This window comes from Sturnira hondurensis, unplaced genomic scaffold (genome assembly GCF_014824575.4).
Source record: "Sturnira hondurensis isolate 20B ecotype Veracruz unplaced genomic scaffold, ASM1482457v3 Scaffold0022908, whole genome shotgun sequence".
NCBI lineage: Eukaryota > Metazoa > Chordata > Mammalia > Chiroptera > Phyllostomidae > Sturnira > Sturnira hondurensis.
The window spans coordinates 6516218-6532241 of NW_028095539.1; the positions used below are offsets into that span (position 1 = coordinate 6516218).

General features: G+C 54.7%; 1 protein-coding gene across 5 annotated transcripts in view; it reads left to right on the plus strand.

The window, feature by feature from the left end:
- The window catches only part of PRRC2B (proline rich coiled-coil 2B), an 81211-nt gene that overhangs the window by 21129 nt on the left and 44058 nt on the right, over nt 1-16024 (plus strand). For all 5 annotated transcript variants that reach the window (XM_037036944.1, XM_037036945.1, XM_037036946.1 and 2 more), the window contains exons 2-6: nt 6551-6719; nt 7495-7672; nt 9570-9672; nt 11667-11739; nt 14696-14839. In XM_037036944.1, coding sequence (XP_036892839.1) covers nt 6605-6719; nt 7495-7672; nt 9570-9672; nt 11667-11739; nt 14696-14839 — 613 coding nt within the window. In that variant the 5' untranslated portion in view covers nt 6551-6604. The remainder of the gene's footprint in view (nt 1-6550; nt 6720-7494; nt 7673-9569; nt 9673-11666; nt 11740-14695; nt 14840-16024) is intronic.

Here is a 16024-nt window from a genome sequence, read left to right on the forward strand (position 1 = left end):
ACTGCAGGAAAGAGGCACGTGGTGATATGTGCAGGCGTCCTGAGGGTGGAGTACTTAAGGAAGTAGGAGATGATCTTGACCGAGTGTTCCTGGAATTGGGGAGCATGAAGAGCTTGGACTTGCTGTGCATGTAAATCTAGCTGTGGGCAGCATTGGCGTAAAGAAAAGGCTGTTAATTGGAGACTCGGTCTGGTTCCAGGTAGCCTCCGCGTGGCTGGCCAGAGGCTACATCCAGCCTGGGTCAGCTTATGTCAGAACCAGTGCATCTGTCCTGCCTGTGTGCTTGCCCTCCTGCAGGCAGAGCTGCAGGAGTCTGGTGTTGGGTCCCCTGGGCACAGAGGCTGCAGCCTGGTTGTGTCCTGCCTTGTCCCAGCACTAGGTAGTCCCATGATCTTGGACAAGTCGCTTCTCTGCCCCGACTGCATCTTAGCGTCCTTCTCGGTTAAGCAGGCTGATGGCAATAGTATCTTCCAAGAAAGGGCTGTTTTGAGGAGTCCAGGCTGGGGTGTGAGTGCTCAGCAGGGTACCTGGCTCTCAGGACTGCTGGCCACCACTGTGATTAGGGCTGAGTGTGTAGCGCTAGTGGCTCCCCAGTGAGTTACAAGCCATCCCAGATTGCCTGCTGGCTGGGTGGCTGACACTGGCTGCTACCCAAGTGCAGAGTGAAATTAATCTTGCCCGGAAATGGCTTTCGATAAGGTGGAGTGCAGGGAGACTTTCCCTCTGGTGGACTGGACAGATCACAGGCCCTTGTAACCTGTCTGACAGGTGGGACTGCTGTCTGGGGGGGCGGGGCTTGGTTTTAAGTGCCTTTGTTGCCAGTGTTTGGGGTTGTTTTGTCCCAGGAAGCCTGGGCCTCTCAGGGCACATCTTAGATGACTTTCCAGAACACACAGACCTGAATTCGCTTTTAACTGTCCTTTTCTTCACTCCCAAAGCTATTTGCACTGGATTTTAGGCCCTCCTTTCCTCTGCTTAATGGCAGTGTTTTCTTTCAGACCAGCCTTTTTCAACATGCTGTGTCCCCCGGCAGCAGGGCCCCAGGAACGAGAGGTTCGGAGGAGGAGGTGGTGTGCAGGCAGGGCTCCCCCAGGCAGGGCACACGGGGGTTGCATCTACTTTATGTGTAACACGGAAGAGCTAAATTAGAGTTTGTTTTGGGAAAAAACCAAAAAGGAATTTTGCTACCTACAAAAGGGAGAGAAAGCAGCCTGACACTGGGGCCACGAGCCAGGCTGGGTCTGTGCCTGCCTGCAAGGGCCTGGCACTCTCAGCCAGTTCTTGTCCCATGGGGCCAAGCGTGAGCCATGCTCGAATGAGCATGCCTCTGACCCACGAGACGTGTGTTCTGTCACCTCAGCCGGCTGCGTGAGTCACACTTCTTTATGCCACAGAAACTCGGCAGGTGTTTGGAAGCGGACTGCAGCCCTGCTAAGAGTTAGCGCTCCTGGCCCGATGTTTGTGAAAGCCAGTGGGCACACAGTGTAGCCAGGTGGGTGTGGGGCCGTGCTAGGTCCCACGCTCGGCTCCACTTGACTGGAGATGCGGCCACTTGGAAGCCACATGAGTATATCTATAGGTTGAACTTGGGCCCCATGAGATTTGGCTTACTGGGAGGACTGTGTGTGCTCCTCTGCGGGCGTCTGTAGGCTGCGCTGCACAGCTCTGCTCATGCTCCGTGGGCCTCAACAGCCTCTGGTGCACATTCCCCCTCTGGCTGTGGCTGTAATCTGCCCGTCTGTGCTCCGAGGGAAAATCGGGCTGGAAGAACCTCTGTGCAGGCCCCTCCCCCATAGGTGCTGTTTCTGCAGCGGTGGTAACACATTGTCTGTTAGCACCCCAGGTTTATGTAGAAATAGAGAATCCAACTCCAGATGTATGGGAGGTGACGTCTGCTTGACAGCGAGCCACTTGTAACTGTGTGGCTGTGGGTTATGAACATTTAGGACCGGGTGGTACTGGCGAAATCTGGTGTTGGATGGGGAAGCCGAGGTCGAGAGGAGCCAAGAGTGTGCCCAGCTGGTGCAAAACTCGGTTTAAAAATGTGGGCAGTGACATTCTCAGAAAACTGCATGGGCAGGTTTCCTGCGGGCTCCCTGTCTGGCCTCACAGGGTCCTCCTGGTTGAGTGGGGTGGAGAGCATTCCGCCTGAGCGTAGCAGGCATGCCCATGGTGTTTGGTAAGTGGTTGGCTTTCCTGGGAGGACAGAGTCCAAGCCTCTGACATCTCGCAGACCTAATTCTAAATTCCCAGGAGAGCGGCTCAAGTTTGCTCAGAGTTTTTCTTTCTTTTTTTCCCAGGGGGTGCCAGTGCAGGTGTGGTCAGGCTTCTGGTCTTCTGGGGCTCCCGGGGGGGTGGGGGTGGGGGTGGGCCTGGTTAGTTCTCAGAGAAGGCTGGTGTTACCCGGAGGACCCGTGGAGAGCTGCCTGTGTCCACTCTCCCCCGGGCCAGTGTGGAATCCAAGAGGAGTATGAACTGACAGAAGTTTGGACTCGCCGATTTTAACAAGACTTTTTCGCAATATCTATAGAAAGAAGTCTTTTCTGGTCTAGTTACAGAATTTAAAAGACTTGCTTTTTAATAATCAAGTGCATGAACACTTCCTGTGGGGAAAAGGTGGTCCTGAGTGGCTGGTAACTGACTTTTCCTGCTCTTGCCTTTGCCAGTTTGTTTTTTAATTTAGTAAGAATTGGTGATCTGAATTTAAATTAATGGTGCTTGCCCTGGCTGGTGTGGCTCAGTGGACTGAGCGCCGGCCTGCGAACCAAAGGGTTGCTCGCTGGTTGAATCCCCAGTCAGGGCACGTGCCTGGGGTGCAGGTCAGGTCCCAGCAGGGGAGGGGATGTGTGTGAGAGGCAACCACACACTGATGTTTTGCTTCCTCTCTAGAAGTAAATAAGCAAAACCTTATTTTACTTATTTAGTAAAAAGAAGATAAAATTAAGTTAATGGTGCTAACTGTGTAGCCGTGTAAGGTGCGTGGTTGTGAAGGCGTCCCCACGGTCGTGTTTAGACATGTCTGTGGGGTCCATGGTCAGGTGAGGGCCGGCACGGAGCTGTAGTTCGGCAGTTTCCAGCACTGGGCCAGAGGGGAAGGGTCTCTGTGGCCATGGGTGGCTCCTGTCGTCTCTGGACTGGACGGACGCATATGGTCCAGTTTATCCTCGGCTGTACCCCAGGCCCACCCCAGTGCCGGGCACACGGCAGTGCCTCAGAAGAACACGGTGAATACGTGAGTGTATTAGTTTTCTCTCATCGCTGTAGAACATTACCAAAAGTTCATGACTTAAAACAACACAAGTGTATTCTTGCGGTTCTGGGGGGGGGCCAGAGTCTGAAACGAGTCTTGCTGGGGTAGATCGAGATGTCAGCAGGACTGAATTCCTTTTGGACGCTCGAGGGGGCCTGTTTCCCGGCCTTGTCCAGCTGCTAGAGGCGCCCCCAGTGCTCTGCCCACCTCTCCACTGTCACACCTTTCTGACCCTCCTGGGAGGTGGCCCTCCTGCCTCCCTCTTCTAAGGACCCTTGTGATGACATTGGGCCCTCGAGGATAGTCAGGATCATCTTCCTGGCTCGAGACTCTTAATTTAATCACACTGCAAAATACCTTTCACCATATACAGTTACACACTCACAGGTTCTGGGAAGCAGAACGTCAACACTTCGTCACTCATCCTGCCCCAGAGTTTGGAGAGGAGGAAGTGGTTCCTAAGCATCCCTAGCATAGTCCGTGGGGTACCTCCTACTGGTGAGAAAAAGACGTCTGTTCTGCCCTGGCTGGTGTGGCTCAGTGGACTGAGCACCGACCTGCGAACCGAAAGGTGTCGGGTTTGATTTCCAGTTGGGTCAGGTCCCCCCAGTTTTGGGGTGTGTGAGAGGCAACTACACATTAATGTTTCTGTCGCTCTCTTTCTCCCTCCCTTCCCCCTTCTCTCTGGGGGGAAAAAAAGATGTCTGTTCTGTCCTTTTGCCAGGGCTTCCCCTGTTCTGGTGGATCCTGTGGGGACCCTGCTGGAGCTTCATGCCTCCTCCTGGGTGGGGGGGTCCTCTTGGGCTGCCAGTCTGTTTCCCACCTGGGACCTGGAGCTTGTTCACGACCTTTTAGATCCAGGGTCAGCAAACCTTTTCTACATGTGGTTTTGCGGCCACAGGGAGTTGCTGTTGTGTATTTTTTAGATGAATATGAAAATATATTTTAAAATATTTTATTTATTTATTTTTAGAGAGAGGAGAAGAGATGGAGAAAGAGAGGGAGAGAAACATCAGTGTGTGGTTGCCTCTCGCACACCCCAAAACTGGGGGGACAAACCTGGCCGGCAACCCAGGCATGCACCCCACTCGGAATTGAAGCAGTGACGCTGGCTCACAGCCTGCGCTCAATCCACTGAGCTACACCAGCTGGGGCTATAAAAATTATTTTTAAAATATCATTCTTGGCTTGAGGGTCTTGCAGAAACAGGACATTGGCTGGGGCCCCGGCCAGCATTTGCTGACCCCTGTTCTAACCTGTAAGTGCTGTGATGCAAGGGCCCCATGCTTCTGTCACCGTGGTGGCTCATCTAGTTGTGTATTGTGTGTGTTTGTGTCTGCCCTTGTGTGTGTGTTGCTGTTTCTGGTTCCAACCCCAGTGATCTTTTCTGTGTTTGAGTTGATGGAAACATCTAAAAATTAGATCTAACCTAATTGGAGGATTTCAAGATTTGGTAGCCTGTTTAATATGAGTCCTGGCCCCAATAAGATCCAGTCCCTGTCCTTGAGGAGTGTGTAGTCCAGCCTGGGGAAGGGCACTATGATTGGCTATGATTTGGGGGATGGGGCAGGAAACCCTTGGGCACCAAAATCAGAATTTGGAAACTTAGAGCCAGTTCCCGTCGTCCCCCCCCCCCCCCGTGATTGCTGTTCTTTGCTCCTGGCACACAGCGCAGGCACTGGGGAGGGCTGCTGGCTTGAGTGGCTCTGACACGTAACTGGGAGCAGTGAGCAGTTGTCGGGGTTTCTGCAGGGCCCTTTCCTCACTGAGCCCGTCCCCTGCACGCTGCAATGCGGTTCGCTTCCCGGGCCTGGCCACTGGCTTGAGCCTCCAGTGGTTGACCGGACTGGGATCTGGTGCGAAGGAAGTTAATGTCTGGTGCGGGCGGCTGAGACCACGTGGGAGGCAGCTCACACACACACACATCCAGCTCACCGCACTGACCCTCGGCGTCTGAGTTCATTCTTCATGAGCGTTTTCTGATACAAACTCATGCCTGTCAGTCAGGGTTTGAAATGGGGGGAGGGTGGGCCTACCAAGTTATGTGTGAGAACGAAGTTCACTCGCATTTGGCATCGCTCCCGGGCTCATCCGCGCCAGGGGCGTGAAGTCAGCATCTCCTGTCTCACTTTTCTCAGGGTCCCAGTTTGTAAGTGTGCTTTACAGTCTTGGATTGTAATGTGCAGAGTTTTATCCTAACATCTAGAGGGTGTGAGAAGCCTGCCCGGCACTCTGCTGTTTCCGTCCCGGCCTGCAGGCCGCAGAGCAGGGTGCCGTGGCAGCCGCAGCCGTAGCCGCTGCCACTTTGGTTGGTTAGCGGGCGTTTTTACCGTTACCTCCTGTTTGTCATTGGAGACGTATCAATATGCCCGACTGGGTGCCTTAGCTCTCTTTTGTGCATTAATTCTAGTGGGAAATGTGGGCTCTCATGCGAGCAGAGCCTGTAGCCAAGGTTGAGTGCAGGATAAGAGGCACTGAAGCCTGATCCTTGGTGCCTGGCACATGGCAGCCGCTAGTTCATGGCAGGCAGTCACCAGGTATTTGAATGAATGAGCAAATGAATGAGCTAACGAGGAAAGTGCTAATAGACGTGCAGACTGCATAGGAAATCAGTGGTGGAGGGCAGCTTCTTTCTTACGAAGGGCACTCTTGTGGATGGTCCGGCCTCCTGGGGGCTCCCTTGGGGGACACTTGTTTCTGTTTTCCACACCTGCACCTCCCCAGAGAGCCTGCTCCCGTCGCCTAAGCAGGTGTTTTTTCTCCAGATGCCAGTTCTTTATTTTGAAAATCGCACGTGCCCAACTGTTCCTGGAAGATTTACCGACTTTGGTTGCTTCCCTTTGATTTGGTTTTGCTTTTGCTTGTCCTTGGAATGAACAGCCTTCCACAGTGGGTCGTGTACCTCTCCCCGACCCCCGTGGGCCTGCCTGATTTTTGGTGTTACACGGAGGTACCGCAAGGGACGCACCTTTGCTTTTTCGCCTTGGAGAGAGGTCGAGTCACGGAGTGAGGACTCTGAAAGGTGACCTTTTGGTGTCGTTGATGAGCAGGAGACTCCAGCCACTTCAGAGTGAGCGGTGCGGGTGTGCGTGTGCGCGTGTGCATTGGAGGGGGGGTCAGCAAGTCTACAAAATGCTCTTTAAATACACGCGAAACTGCCTGGGTGTGGTCATGGTGTATTCCTAGGGACAGAGTCCAAAGCTTCCTTTAAATCTTCAGGGAGATCATGATCCCTAAAGGATTTATTCACTTGATCAGAGGTTCTGGTGGACTGACACACTCTTTTTTTCCATTTCAAAGGCAGATCGGGGCGGTGCCTAGAAAAATTTCCTTACTAGATGACATTTCATCGCAATGTCCGATCGTTTGGGGCAAATAACCAAGGGCAAGGATGGGAAAAGCAAGTATTCGACTCTCAGCCTGTTTGATAAGTATAAAGGAAAATCAGTAGACGCGATCAGATCCTCAGGTAAGAACCAGGCTTGGAGGCCAGTCCTTCCCACTTTTCTCGTCGTGAGAAACTCTAGGTCAAGGGCCAGGGAGAGGCAGAGGCCCACGAAGATCAGTCTTCTGGGCAGATGGTGGGCACACAGTAGTTCTGGGAAGCACACTCCCCCAGGTCCAATCTGAGGTCTTGTTTCAGAGGCTGGCATGCCCTGACTGCTGTAGGGGGTATCCCCTCTATTGTATGAAACCACGCCTCTTTTTAGCCTGATGGTTGGAGCGGAGCTCCGTTTGCATTAGAGTTGCCCAGTTTAGGTGACAACACTGCAACCCCGTGGGGACGTCCCTGTCCCTGCCCCTGCCCCTGCCCGTACGCTCTGCTTCCGCCCCCCCCCCCCCCCGGGAGGATTTTGTGAGTGCTTAGGCTTGGCCTGGGTCTAGGCTGAGACTGTCCTTTTGGCCCGGCTGTCGTGCAGCCAGAGCAGTCTCAGCTTGCGAGAAGTGTTGACCGTGGGGGATGGAGGGTTCCGGGCCTGGCTCCTCACCCAGGTCATGAACTCCCAAGTCCTCTGCTGCCCGTGAGTCAAATGGAAGCATCTGCACAGGCTGCGCAGCCCCTCTGGAGGTTGGGGCGAGGGCTTGTCACATGATGAGCGTGACCTCCAACACTCATTTGTGTCCACCACGGCTGGGCTACCCCTTGTGTTTCGTGCTATCACTTGGGGGTTAAAAGAGCAGCAGAGTGATTCTGGCCTCTTTCTTTCTGTGCAACGCCTGTTTCCACCCCTGTCTTCCCGCAGTTATTCCTCGCCATGGCTTACAGAGTCTCGGGAAAGTTGCCACAGCCCGGCGCATGCCACCGCCTGCAAACCTGCCAAGCCTGAAGTCCGAAAACAAAGGAAACGACCCCAACATCGTTATAGTACCCAAGGACGGGACGGGATGGGCAAACAAGCAGGATCAGCAAGACCCAAAGAGGTGAGAGCACTGTGGCTGGCGGCTCCCGCAGCCTTGCTGTCTGTCTGGGGCTGACTGGCCTCACGGCCGCCGAGCTGGAGCGCAGAGGTTCCAAGGGGGTCCTTCACCTGGATCCCTGCTGCCTCAGTGTTTCTCACTCCCCGCCTGCGTTTTTCCTGGCTCTTGGAGCTAGTGCAGCAGAATTTTTGTGAGCCGCCTGGTCCCCAGTGACCAGCGTCCCCTGTGCCTTATTAGGAAAGGCCTCATCAGCCCTGGGGAGCCTATGCAGTGACTCAGAGCCAGTTCCTGTAGGAGCCGCTGTGGACAGAGCTGGTGTGCAAACACCTCATTCTGCGGCGGTCCGTGTATGCTGGGTCCCAGGGTGGGAAGGAAGTTTTCATGCCTGTGGGGCAGCAGCCTCCCTCCCAGAGGAGCCTGCTGTGGGTGCCCCTGACACACCTGGGTACGAAGGAGGACAGCCCTGGGTCTGGCACAGAAATCGTTGTTAGTTGCCGGCGCTGCTGCTGCTGCTGCTGCTGCGTGGTGGGGCCGAAGCACGGGGGCCTGAGCCCTCATCTCTCTCCTTTGCTGTGTGTCTCCTCTGATGGGCCCCAGCTGTGATAAGGGTGTCCAGGAAGGAGGACTTGGGGTTTGGTGTGGGAGGGCTGAGGTAGGGCGGGACCCCGATACAGCTGGCAGGCAGGGAGCCACTTGGGACTGGGGTTAGCCATTTGGGAACAGGGGTGCCGCAGCCCCTCTCTGAGCTTATTGGTCTGGCTGCTGATGCTCGGGGCCCAGGGACAGCTGCTGAGCAGAGTCCTTTCCTCTTGCTGGAAGTGGCTGTCCGGAACCCTCCATCCCCCCCAAGTAACCTCCTGCGGTTACTTCAGACGGGATGTAGAGAGTGAGCGAACAATTCAGTCGGGGTCATGCGGTGGTAGCAGCTGAAAGAGGGTCTTAGAAGCGCAGTCCAATTTTTCTGCCAGCGTGCTCAGGGATCATGCTGCTTGATGGCAGAATGTATCTTCGGAAGGGATGGGTGTGCGTGGTGTCCGGCCAGGCGATTCATTAGCTTTGTGGAACCTGGAGAAGCATGTGACTTCGAGCTTCTTTGTCCTTTGAACTAAGAAGAGCCCTTGGCTCCGGGGGCAGCTCCAGGAAATGGGTGTGACAGCAGCTACCCGCTCCGTAGTGAAACAAACATTGCATATTTCAAATAGGCTTTAAAATGCCTGTGCTGTTGAAAGTTCTAGAGAGGACCAAGTACTGCTCCCTGCCTTCATCCATGCTCACCAAGCATTGGTACAGTGTGGCATCGTCCGTGAGGCTGGTTGGTGGGGCATGTCTGCTGGGGAGGGGTGGAGTCAGTGTCGGAGAAGGAAGGCAGCAGCCCCGGGACCGCCCCCCTGCTGTCCTGGGCCATGCCCACCTTGGGGCATCAGGAGGTGGCCAAGTGGGCAGGGGGCACCATTGCGCAGTCGGAGAGCACTTCGGTGACACTTCCTGGAAGCTTTTGCTTTAGGTAGAGGGTCACGCGAGAGGGGATGAGTGGCTTTCATCTTGTAACGGTCACGTGTGGTGGTGAGTGACTTGGGTTAAGTAACCTTGGAAGAGAGTCTTCAGCTTACAGATGAACCCCCGGCAGTGGGTGGATTCTGGCCAAGGGGACGGCCACCCTCCTCACATCTTGCGGGGAGGAGGCTTCTGTAGGAAGGGTGACTGGGGGGCTGCTGAACCCCAGAAACCTCCCTCAGGCCCCTCTCGTTCCTGCTCGGAGGACTGCCCGTGGGGGGTAAACTGACCGACCCCTTTTTGGGGGGCAGTGTGGCAGCATCTCACATTTCTAAACGTCTTTTGACCCAGCAATTCCATTGGACCTGTGCCAGGTCTGACCCTCGTCGTTTGTCCCTCTGTCCAGTTCCAGTGCGACGGCCTCTCAGCCGCCGGAGTTGCTGCCGCAGCCGGGTTTGCAGAAATCTGTCTCCAATTTACAGAAGCCGACACAGCCAATCAGTCAGGAGGTAGGTGCTGGGGGCCCACCCTGATGCTGTCCCGACAGTGGGGCTGCCTGACAGCCTGCTGGTGGGGTGGGAGCTGCCGCCGAGAAGGGTGGTTTTGCATGACTTGCTTATGCTGAGGGAGAACCCGTTGGGGCCTTTGGGAAAGGAGTCCAGGAGACTGTTGTGGTCACAGAAGAGGTGATGTAATCTGCACTTTCTGGAGAAGACCCCTGATAGACAGGATATAGATACCCCATTTGATTCCTGTTGGCTTACGTGGTGGTGGGGCCTCTCAGGCTGGAGGCAGGCTTGCTCCGGGGTCCCGCAGGTATGCCCCGCGTACGCCGGTGCTGCAAGGCAGACGCGGAGTGCGAGGCCCCAGAGAGGTGAGTCTGGGAAACAAAATTAAGCAAGCTCCCCTACTGCTGGGTGTCTTGTCCGTGTTTGTAATGTGCTCACACAGGCCCCAGCTCATTGAGAAGAAGACCTAGGGATGGTGGTTCCCAAATTGGTTTGTCTGGGGGACCCTTTGTTAACAAGGGCTCTAGAGACTAGCGGTGTCTCAGAGCACACCTGGGAAACACCCGGCTGCCCTCGGTCGGTTATTTGTTTGTACATTTAAATGCTATTCTGACAGAGACATATTTAACTGAGCAGGAGCTCCCAGCACACTCAGGCCCTTAGGGACCGGGTCTGGGCTACAGAGACCAGCAGGAGCTCGTACTTAGCTGGGAGCCAAAAACCTGGCTGAGCGGAGCTGAGTCTTTAGATGGAAAGAAATTGAGACCCACGGGCGTTCACTGGCTCTCGGAAACAGCTCATGCTGGGGTTTTGTTTTGCTGCCTGGGCAGCAGGAGGTCCAAGAAGTCCTGTACCCACCCAATGCCAAACTGCACTTTTGAAGTTAAAGGGGAAAAAATCCCATTCACGTGAGGTGCCATATTTATTGGCATAAATCCAATGGAACCTGTTAAGCGTGTGGAGTTGAGCAGGTGCGTACCTCAGCATTTGAAACCGACGCCTCTCTGTGGCTGTTGCCTGGTTTTCACTCAGAGGCAGAGGTGGTAAGAAGGGGCCCCCAGTTCCTAAATCCTCACCTCAGTGGTCACGTAGGAGCTCTGCTTTCGGGGCGGGGTTTGCCAGCAGTGTTCGCAGCACCCCCACCCCCCGGGCCCTGCAGGCCTGCCCTTCCAGTGTCGGGCCTTTGGTCACAGGCACCAGGTGGCAGCTCTGAGGTTTTGGTTTCGGGCTTGGCGCACCCCTACTTCCTGCTCAGTCGGGACGTGCGTCCCTCCTTGAGGAACTGTCCCACTCCAGCTGCATGCCCCTTGAGTCTGGTCTTCTGGGGGGACCTGTGGGCATTCCAGGCCACCATGTCCAGCAGTCTGGACAACTCTTGAGGAGCAAATGGGTTGTTAGCTGGTCAGCCCTGTGCTGAAGCAGGCAGAGGCTGCCCCAAGCGTGGTGGTCATGGTGGCGGGGTGTGGACTGGCAAGGAGAGTCGTGGGAAAGGGTGATTGTCTAGCCTGGTGCCTAACCTGGCTTCAGCACAATGCCTGGCCCGCAGTGAGCTATAAGCAAAGGTTATCAGCCGGACTGAAGCCGAACCAGGCAAGTTCTGCTCCATGGGGAACCGTGCCTTGTAGGGTGTCAGTAGTTACGGAAGAGGTGCAGCAGGCCCTCCAGCTGAGGGTTGGACACGGTGGCTTTCCCGAGTTTATGTTCTGTTACCCATGATTTTGGCCCAAGGTTCTGAGACACGTGCTAGAATTAGGGCTTGTTCTTTGTCTCTGTAGCAAGCAGAGCAGCTTTGTGTGGGCAGGCGACCTGACAGCATGAAGGTAGATGTGGGTGTGAGTCCTGGCTTGGCTGTGTAACCCACTGTGTGACTCTGAGCTGGTCACGTCCCCTCATTCTGCCCCCATCAGTCATGTGGTCCCTTCTCCCAGCCTGCTTGGGGACTGGACGACAGACCGGTAGGGCTGGCTCTCTTCTAACGCTCTTCCTTTTTTCAGAACACAAATTCAGTGCCAGGTGGACCAAAGTCATGGGCACAGCTGAATGGAAAGCCAGCAGGACTCGAAGGTGGTGAGTGAGGGAGGGAGCATTGGGGTGGCTAGGCAGACGGGGTGTGTACCTTTTCTGGCCCATTCTGGGTGTGTCTGCTTTATCTTTGGCCCAAAACTCTATAGAGTCTCTCACCTGGGAGTCACTGGTCTGTGGGACTCTTGCCTTTGTGCCAGGTGAGGAAGTACTGATTCTGAAGGTGAATGAGCCCTTGGATTTCACCGAGTGTTACAGCTAAAATTCCCTTCTGGGGGGCGTGTAGAGGGGGTGTCGGCAGCTGCCTTGCCACTCTGTCCTTCCGCTACGCCACCGATGGAGTACGCGTTACCTCCTCTCTCCTGGGACCACAGCGAGGTCTCGTAAGGTGTGTTCACCTCGGGCCTGGTTTGTAAATCAGCCAGCCCTGCGGACCGAGCCACCTGTTGCCGGGCAGTGTGGCAGAGCATTCCGAGGGCTGTGTGGGGTTTGTCACCATGGGTGCCAGGCCTGACCCAGAGCATGTGGGGTCAGGGCGGCCAGCTGCTCTGGTCCTTCAGTAGGGGAGGTGGGGGACAGGAGCGGAAGGGAGCATTGTTCAGCATCCCACGTAAACGCTGAACAGCATAGGCAAATAGCTTCCAAGTCCAGGCCAGAGTGGTGGGGCTGGAGCAGAGGTCACCGGGCTCCCTTCCGGAGACTGGTGCTCATCAGAATGCAGGCCCAGAGTTAGTGGGCGTTTTTGAGAGGAGCCAAAAATCGGGATTTTTATTTTCTTGTTTTTTAAGATTTTAGAGGGGAAGGGAGGGAGGAAGAGGGAAAGAAACATCGATGTGCGAAAGGTGCACCAATCAGCTGCGTCTTACACGCACCCAGCCAGAGACCTGGCCCGGGCATGTGCCCTGACCAGGGATTGAAGGTGACGTTTTAGTTTGTAGGCCGGTACTCAGTCCACTGAGCCACACCAACAAGGGCTAGATTTTTCTTTCTTTTTTAAAATTATTAATTTAAAAGATTTTATTTACTTATATTTAGAGAGAGGGGAAGGGAAGGAGAAAGAGAGGGAGAGAAATATCAGTGTGTGGTTGCCTCTTGGATGTCCCCTACTGGGGAAGCCTGGCCCCCAATCCAGGCATGTGCCCTGACTGGGAATCAAAGCAGCGACCCTCTGGTTTGCAGGCCCGCACTCAGTCCACTGAACCACACCAGCCAGGGCCAAATGTGTTCATTTTTATTATTAAGAAACAAAATAGTGTAAATAGGTACAGCCCCTATGGACAGCAGTTTGACCCTACCCCTCAAGGTGCTGGACCCAGCAGCTCCACCTGGAGGGGCCGCCCTGTCCAGCTGCATGTGCTGGGACGTGTGCAGATGCACGAGGTCACTCACTGCAGCATCACAATAGCAAAGATCGGAAACAGTCATGGAGATGCACATCAGTTGCTGGCACTTTAATGAAATGCTGTTTAGCTCTAAGTGGAAAAGTCCATTTTCTACTGATAAGGCAAGATCTACAGAGGACATATTCTTAAATGGAAAAAGTGCAGAATAGTATGGAGAGGATGTTACATTCTTCCAGAAAATGGGGTGATGGAGAACACACGTCTAAATGATAAGCGTTTAAAAAAGCTCTGGAAGGAGACACAGGAGGGGGGTGTGGGAGGGAAGTACCTGCCCCTTGAGGGTATCAGAAGCATGCGGATAGGATGCATGGCTAGGAAAAAGGCTTCCGGTTTGACCTTTTTATGTTCCGGCTTTTTCCCTTTGAACCTTGTAATTGCATTCCCTATCAAGAAATAAAACAATTTAGAAAGCAGTGCTAAGACACAGTAAAATACTCTGTAAACATGCGCTAGTTCGTCTGGGAGATGGCAGATGGGTTCTGCCATCTACTGGGGTAGCCCAAGAGGGGAGAACGTGTGCTGGGCCCAGGTGGGGCTGTGGGGGATTCTGGCTTCTGGGTCCCCTTCCTGTGCTGGGTCACCAGTCCACAAGGCCAGTGGAGCTCCTTTGTGACCCTTGGAGACAGCCTCTCAGGCCCATCACCACTGAAGAGTATGTCCAGTAGTGGTCCTGGCAGGTTTATCTGGCCCTAGACCTTTTTACTAAGTGGGATGGGGAATGAGTTGCTGCCTGTGCTTCAACTCTGACCCCACTGCACCTTCCTGGCAACCCTCGCTGGCACAGGTAACAGGTCCACGCACCAATGGTGCTGAGAATATATTTAGCTGTGCTGTCCAGGGAGCAGGGCGTGCCCCAGTCGGGTGCTATGCTGTGTCACACGGCTTTTCGCGTGGTGCAGGACATGTGCTATGTGTTCCAGATGGAGGGACCACCTCCCAATCTGGGCCCTTCACTGGGTCGTTTGTTAATTCCTCGCCTGGGAGAGGACTGCAGGTCCCTCTGCTGAATGCTGTGAATGGGAGGTACAAACTGACAAAGAGACTTCTCTAAAGGAGTTTCTAGTGTTGGTGGCTGAATGGAAGAACAGGGAAGTTGCTCCCAGGGTTACAGCAGTAGAATGTTTTGCCTTGCAGGGCTGGAGGAACCTTGTAGAAAATGGTAAACTGGGCGGGTCAGAGAAATGAGGAGATGCTCATGAATGTAAACCTGAGGCCGAGGTCTCTGGGGGTGGGAGGTACCTGCTCTTTGCATTACCTCCACATGAAAGCAGTTGACTTCCTTGAGCTGATTTTGCCAAAGACCACTGCCCGGGCCTCCAGAAGGACCTTACTGTCTTGTGCCAGGAGCCGGGAGGGACCTGGGCTGGAGCAGCGACAATATCTTACCCCATGCCCTTTGCACGTAGACCCTGTTGGGTAGCGTCTGGGGACCCTTGGGGAGCCCAGAGCCTCTCTGACCGCACAGAGGCCATCCCGCCGCAGCACACTTCCAAAGCCCACTTGGGGCCAGCGTGGCTCTCAGTAGGTGGAGGCCCTGAAGCCAGGAACTGCTGTGCCGATCTCGAGTGCTCCATAAGTCTTTCCGGTTTTCTTAACAGGTTTAAGGGCCTCAAGCCGACTCTTATCCTTCTCTCCCGAGGAATTTCCGACGCTGAAAGCAGCTGGAGGGCAGGACAAGGCTGGCAGAGAAAAGGGCGTCTTAGATCTGTCGTATGGGCCAGGACCAAGCCTCCGCCCTCAGAGTGAGTGCGCCGCAGCCCCTTTCATGCTCAACGGGGGTCGCAGGATCACGCCTTGCCATCCTGCCCTCCTGGGGCAAAGTGCGTGGGTTCTCAGAGAGCCAGCGCCTTGGGGCCTGGCTCCGTGCCTGGAGTGCATGGTTCGTGACGCCCGGTCTGGCCCTGCATCTGCTGGACACATTCCCCAGGCTGGTCTGCAGGCCATGCCTTTCTTGGCCTTTGGGTTGGGCCGGGCCTGTGCGCCTCCCCAGCTGTCATCAGTCAGGTCTGCTGCGCTTGGTGCTCACAGTGAGGCTGGCCGGCATGGTCCCTGGTTCAGGGGTTTGTGCCCTAGACCCTTGCTTCCCAGACCAGCTGCAGGCCATGAGGATCACTGGGGAGTTGGTTAAAGGTCTGGTTTCCAGGCCTCCCCGCCCCCAGCCGACTTAGCACGTCTATTCTTCAGCATGCTGCCTTACCTGGCCCGCTCCGCACCGTCCCCAGACCCCCACTCTGGGGTCTTGCCAGGGAGCGGGCAGGGTTGTGAGATGATACTTGCTGGTAATATTTTTTTTAGAGGCCTTGGGTGGTTAGAATTTAAGGTGTTTAGGAATGAGATTTTCTGTCTGTTCTCACTGGAGACTGAAATGGCTCTTGTTTTTGGGGGGGTGTTTGGGGGTGTGCTTGGTCAGGTCTTGAAACAGGAGGCACTTGTGTTTGCCTGTCTTGGTTACTCCCCGAGGCAGCCCGGCGTCAGCTGGCGTCCCGTAAGGGGAGTGCTCTCTCCGTGGCTCTGCTTCAAACCACGCCTCCTCAGTGGTCTGTCCATTCCAAATATGTCTTCAAGTTCCTTAGGCCAAGAAAGAATTGTGACTTTTTCTGGGTTTAATTAAGATGAGTTGGGGCTGGCGTATCTCTCCACATCATGCCCCTCTCCTTTCTTGGAGAGTGAATAAAAATTTTATTTTCCACACACACAAGAAAGAGTTGCTTTATAGGACTATAAAAGTTTAGGAGTAGGAGAAGCTTCCGGGAGCAATGCCATCTCCTCATTTGAGGAGATGAAAAAGTAGACGGCCAGGGGTGGCCACTGAGAGAGTGCATGCAAGGACAGGTTGAAGAGCCACAGCGGAACCCAGCCCCGTGACTCCTGTCCTTAGGGGTCACATCCTTGGGCACTTTGTGTGTTTCAACCCCTAACCACAAGTG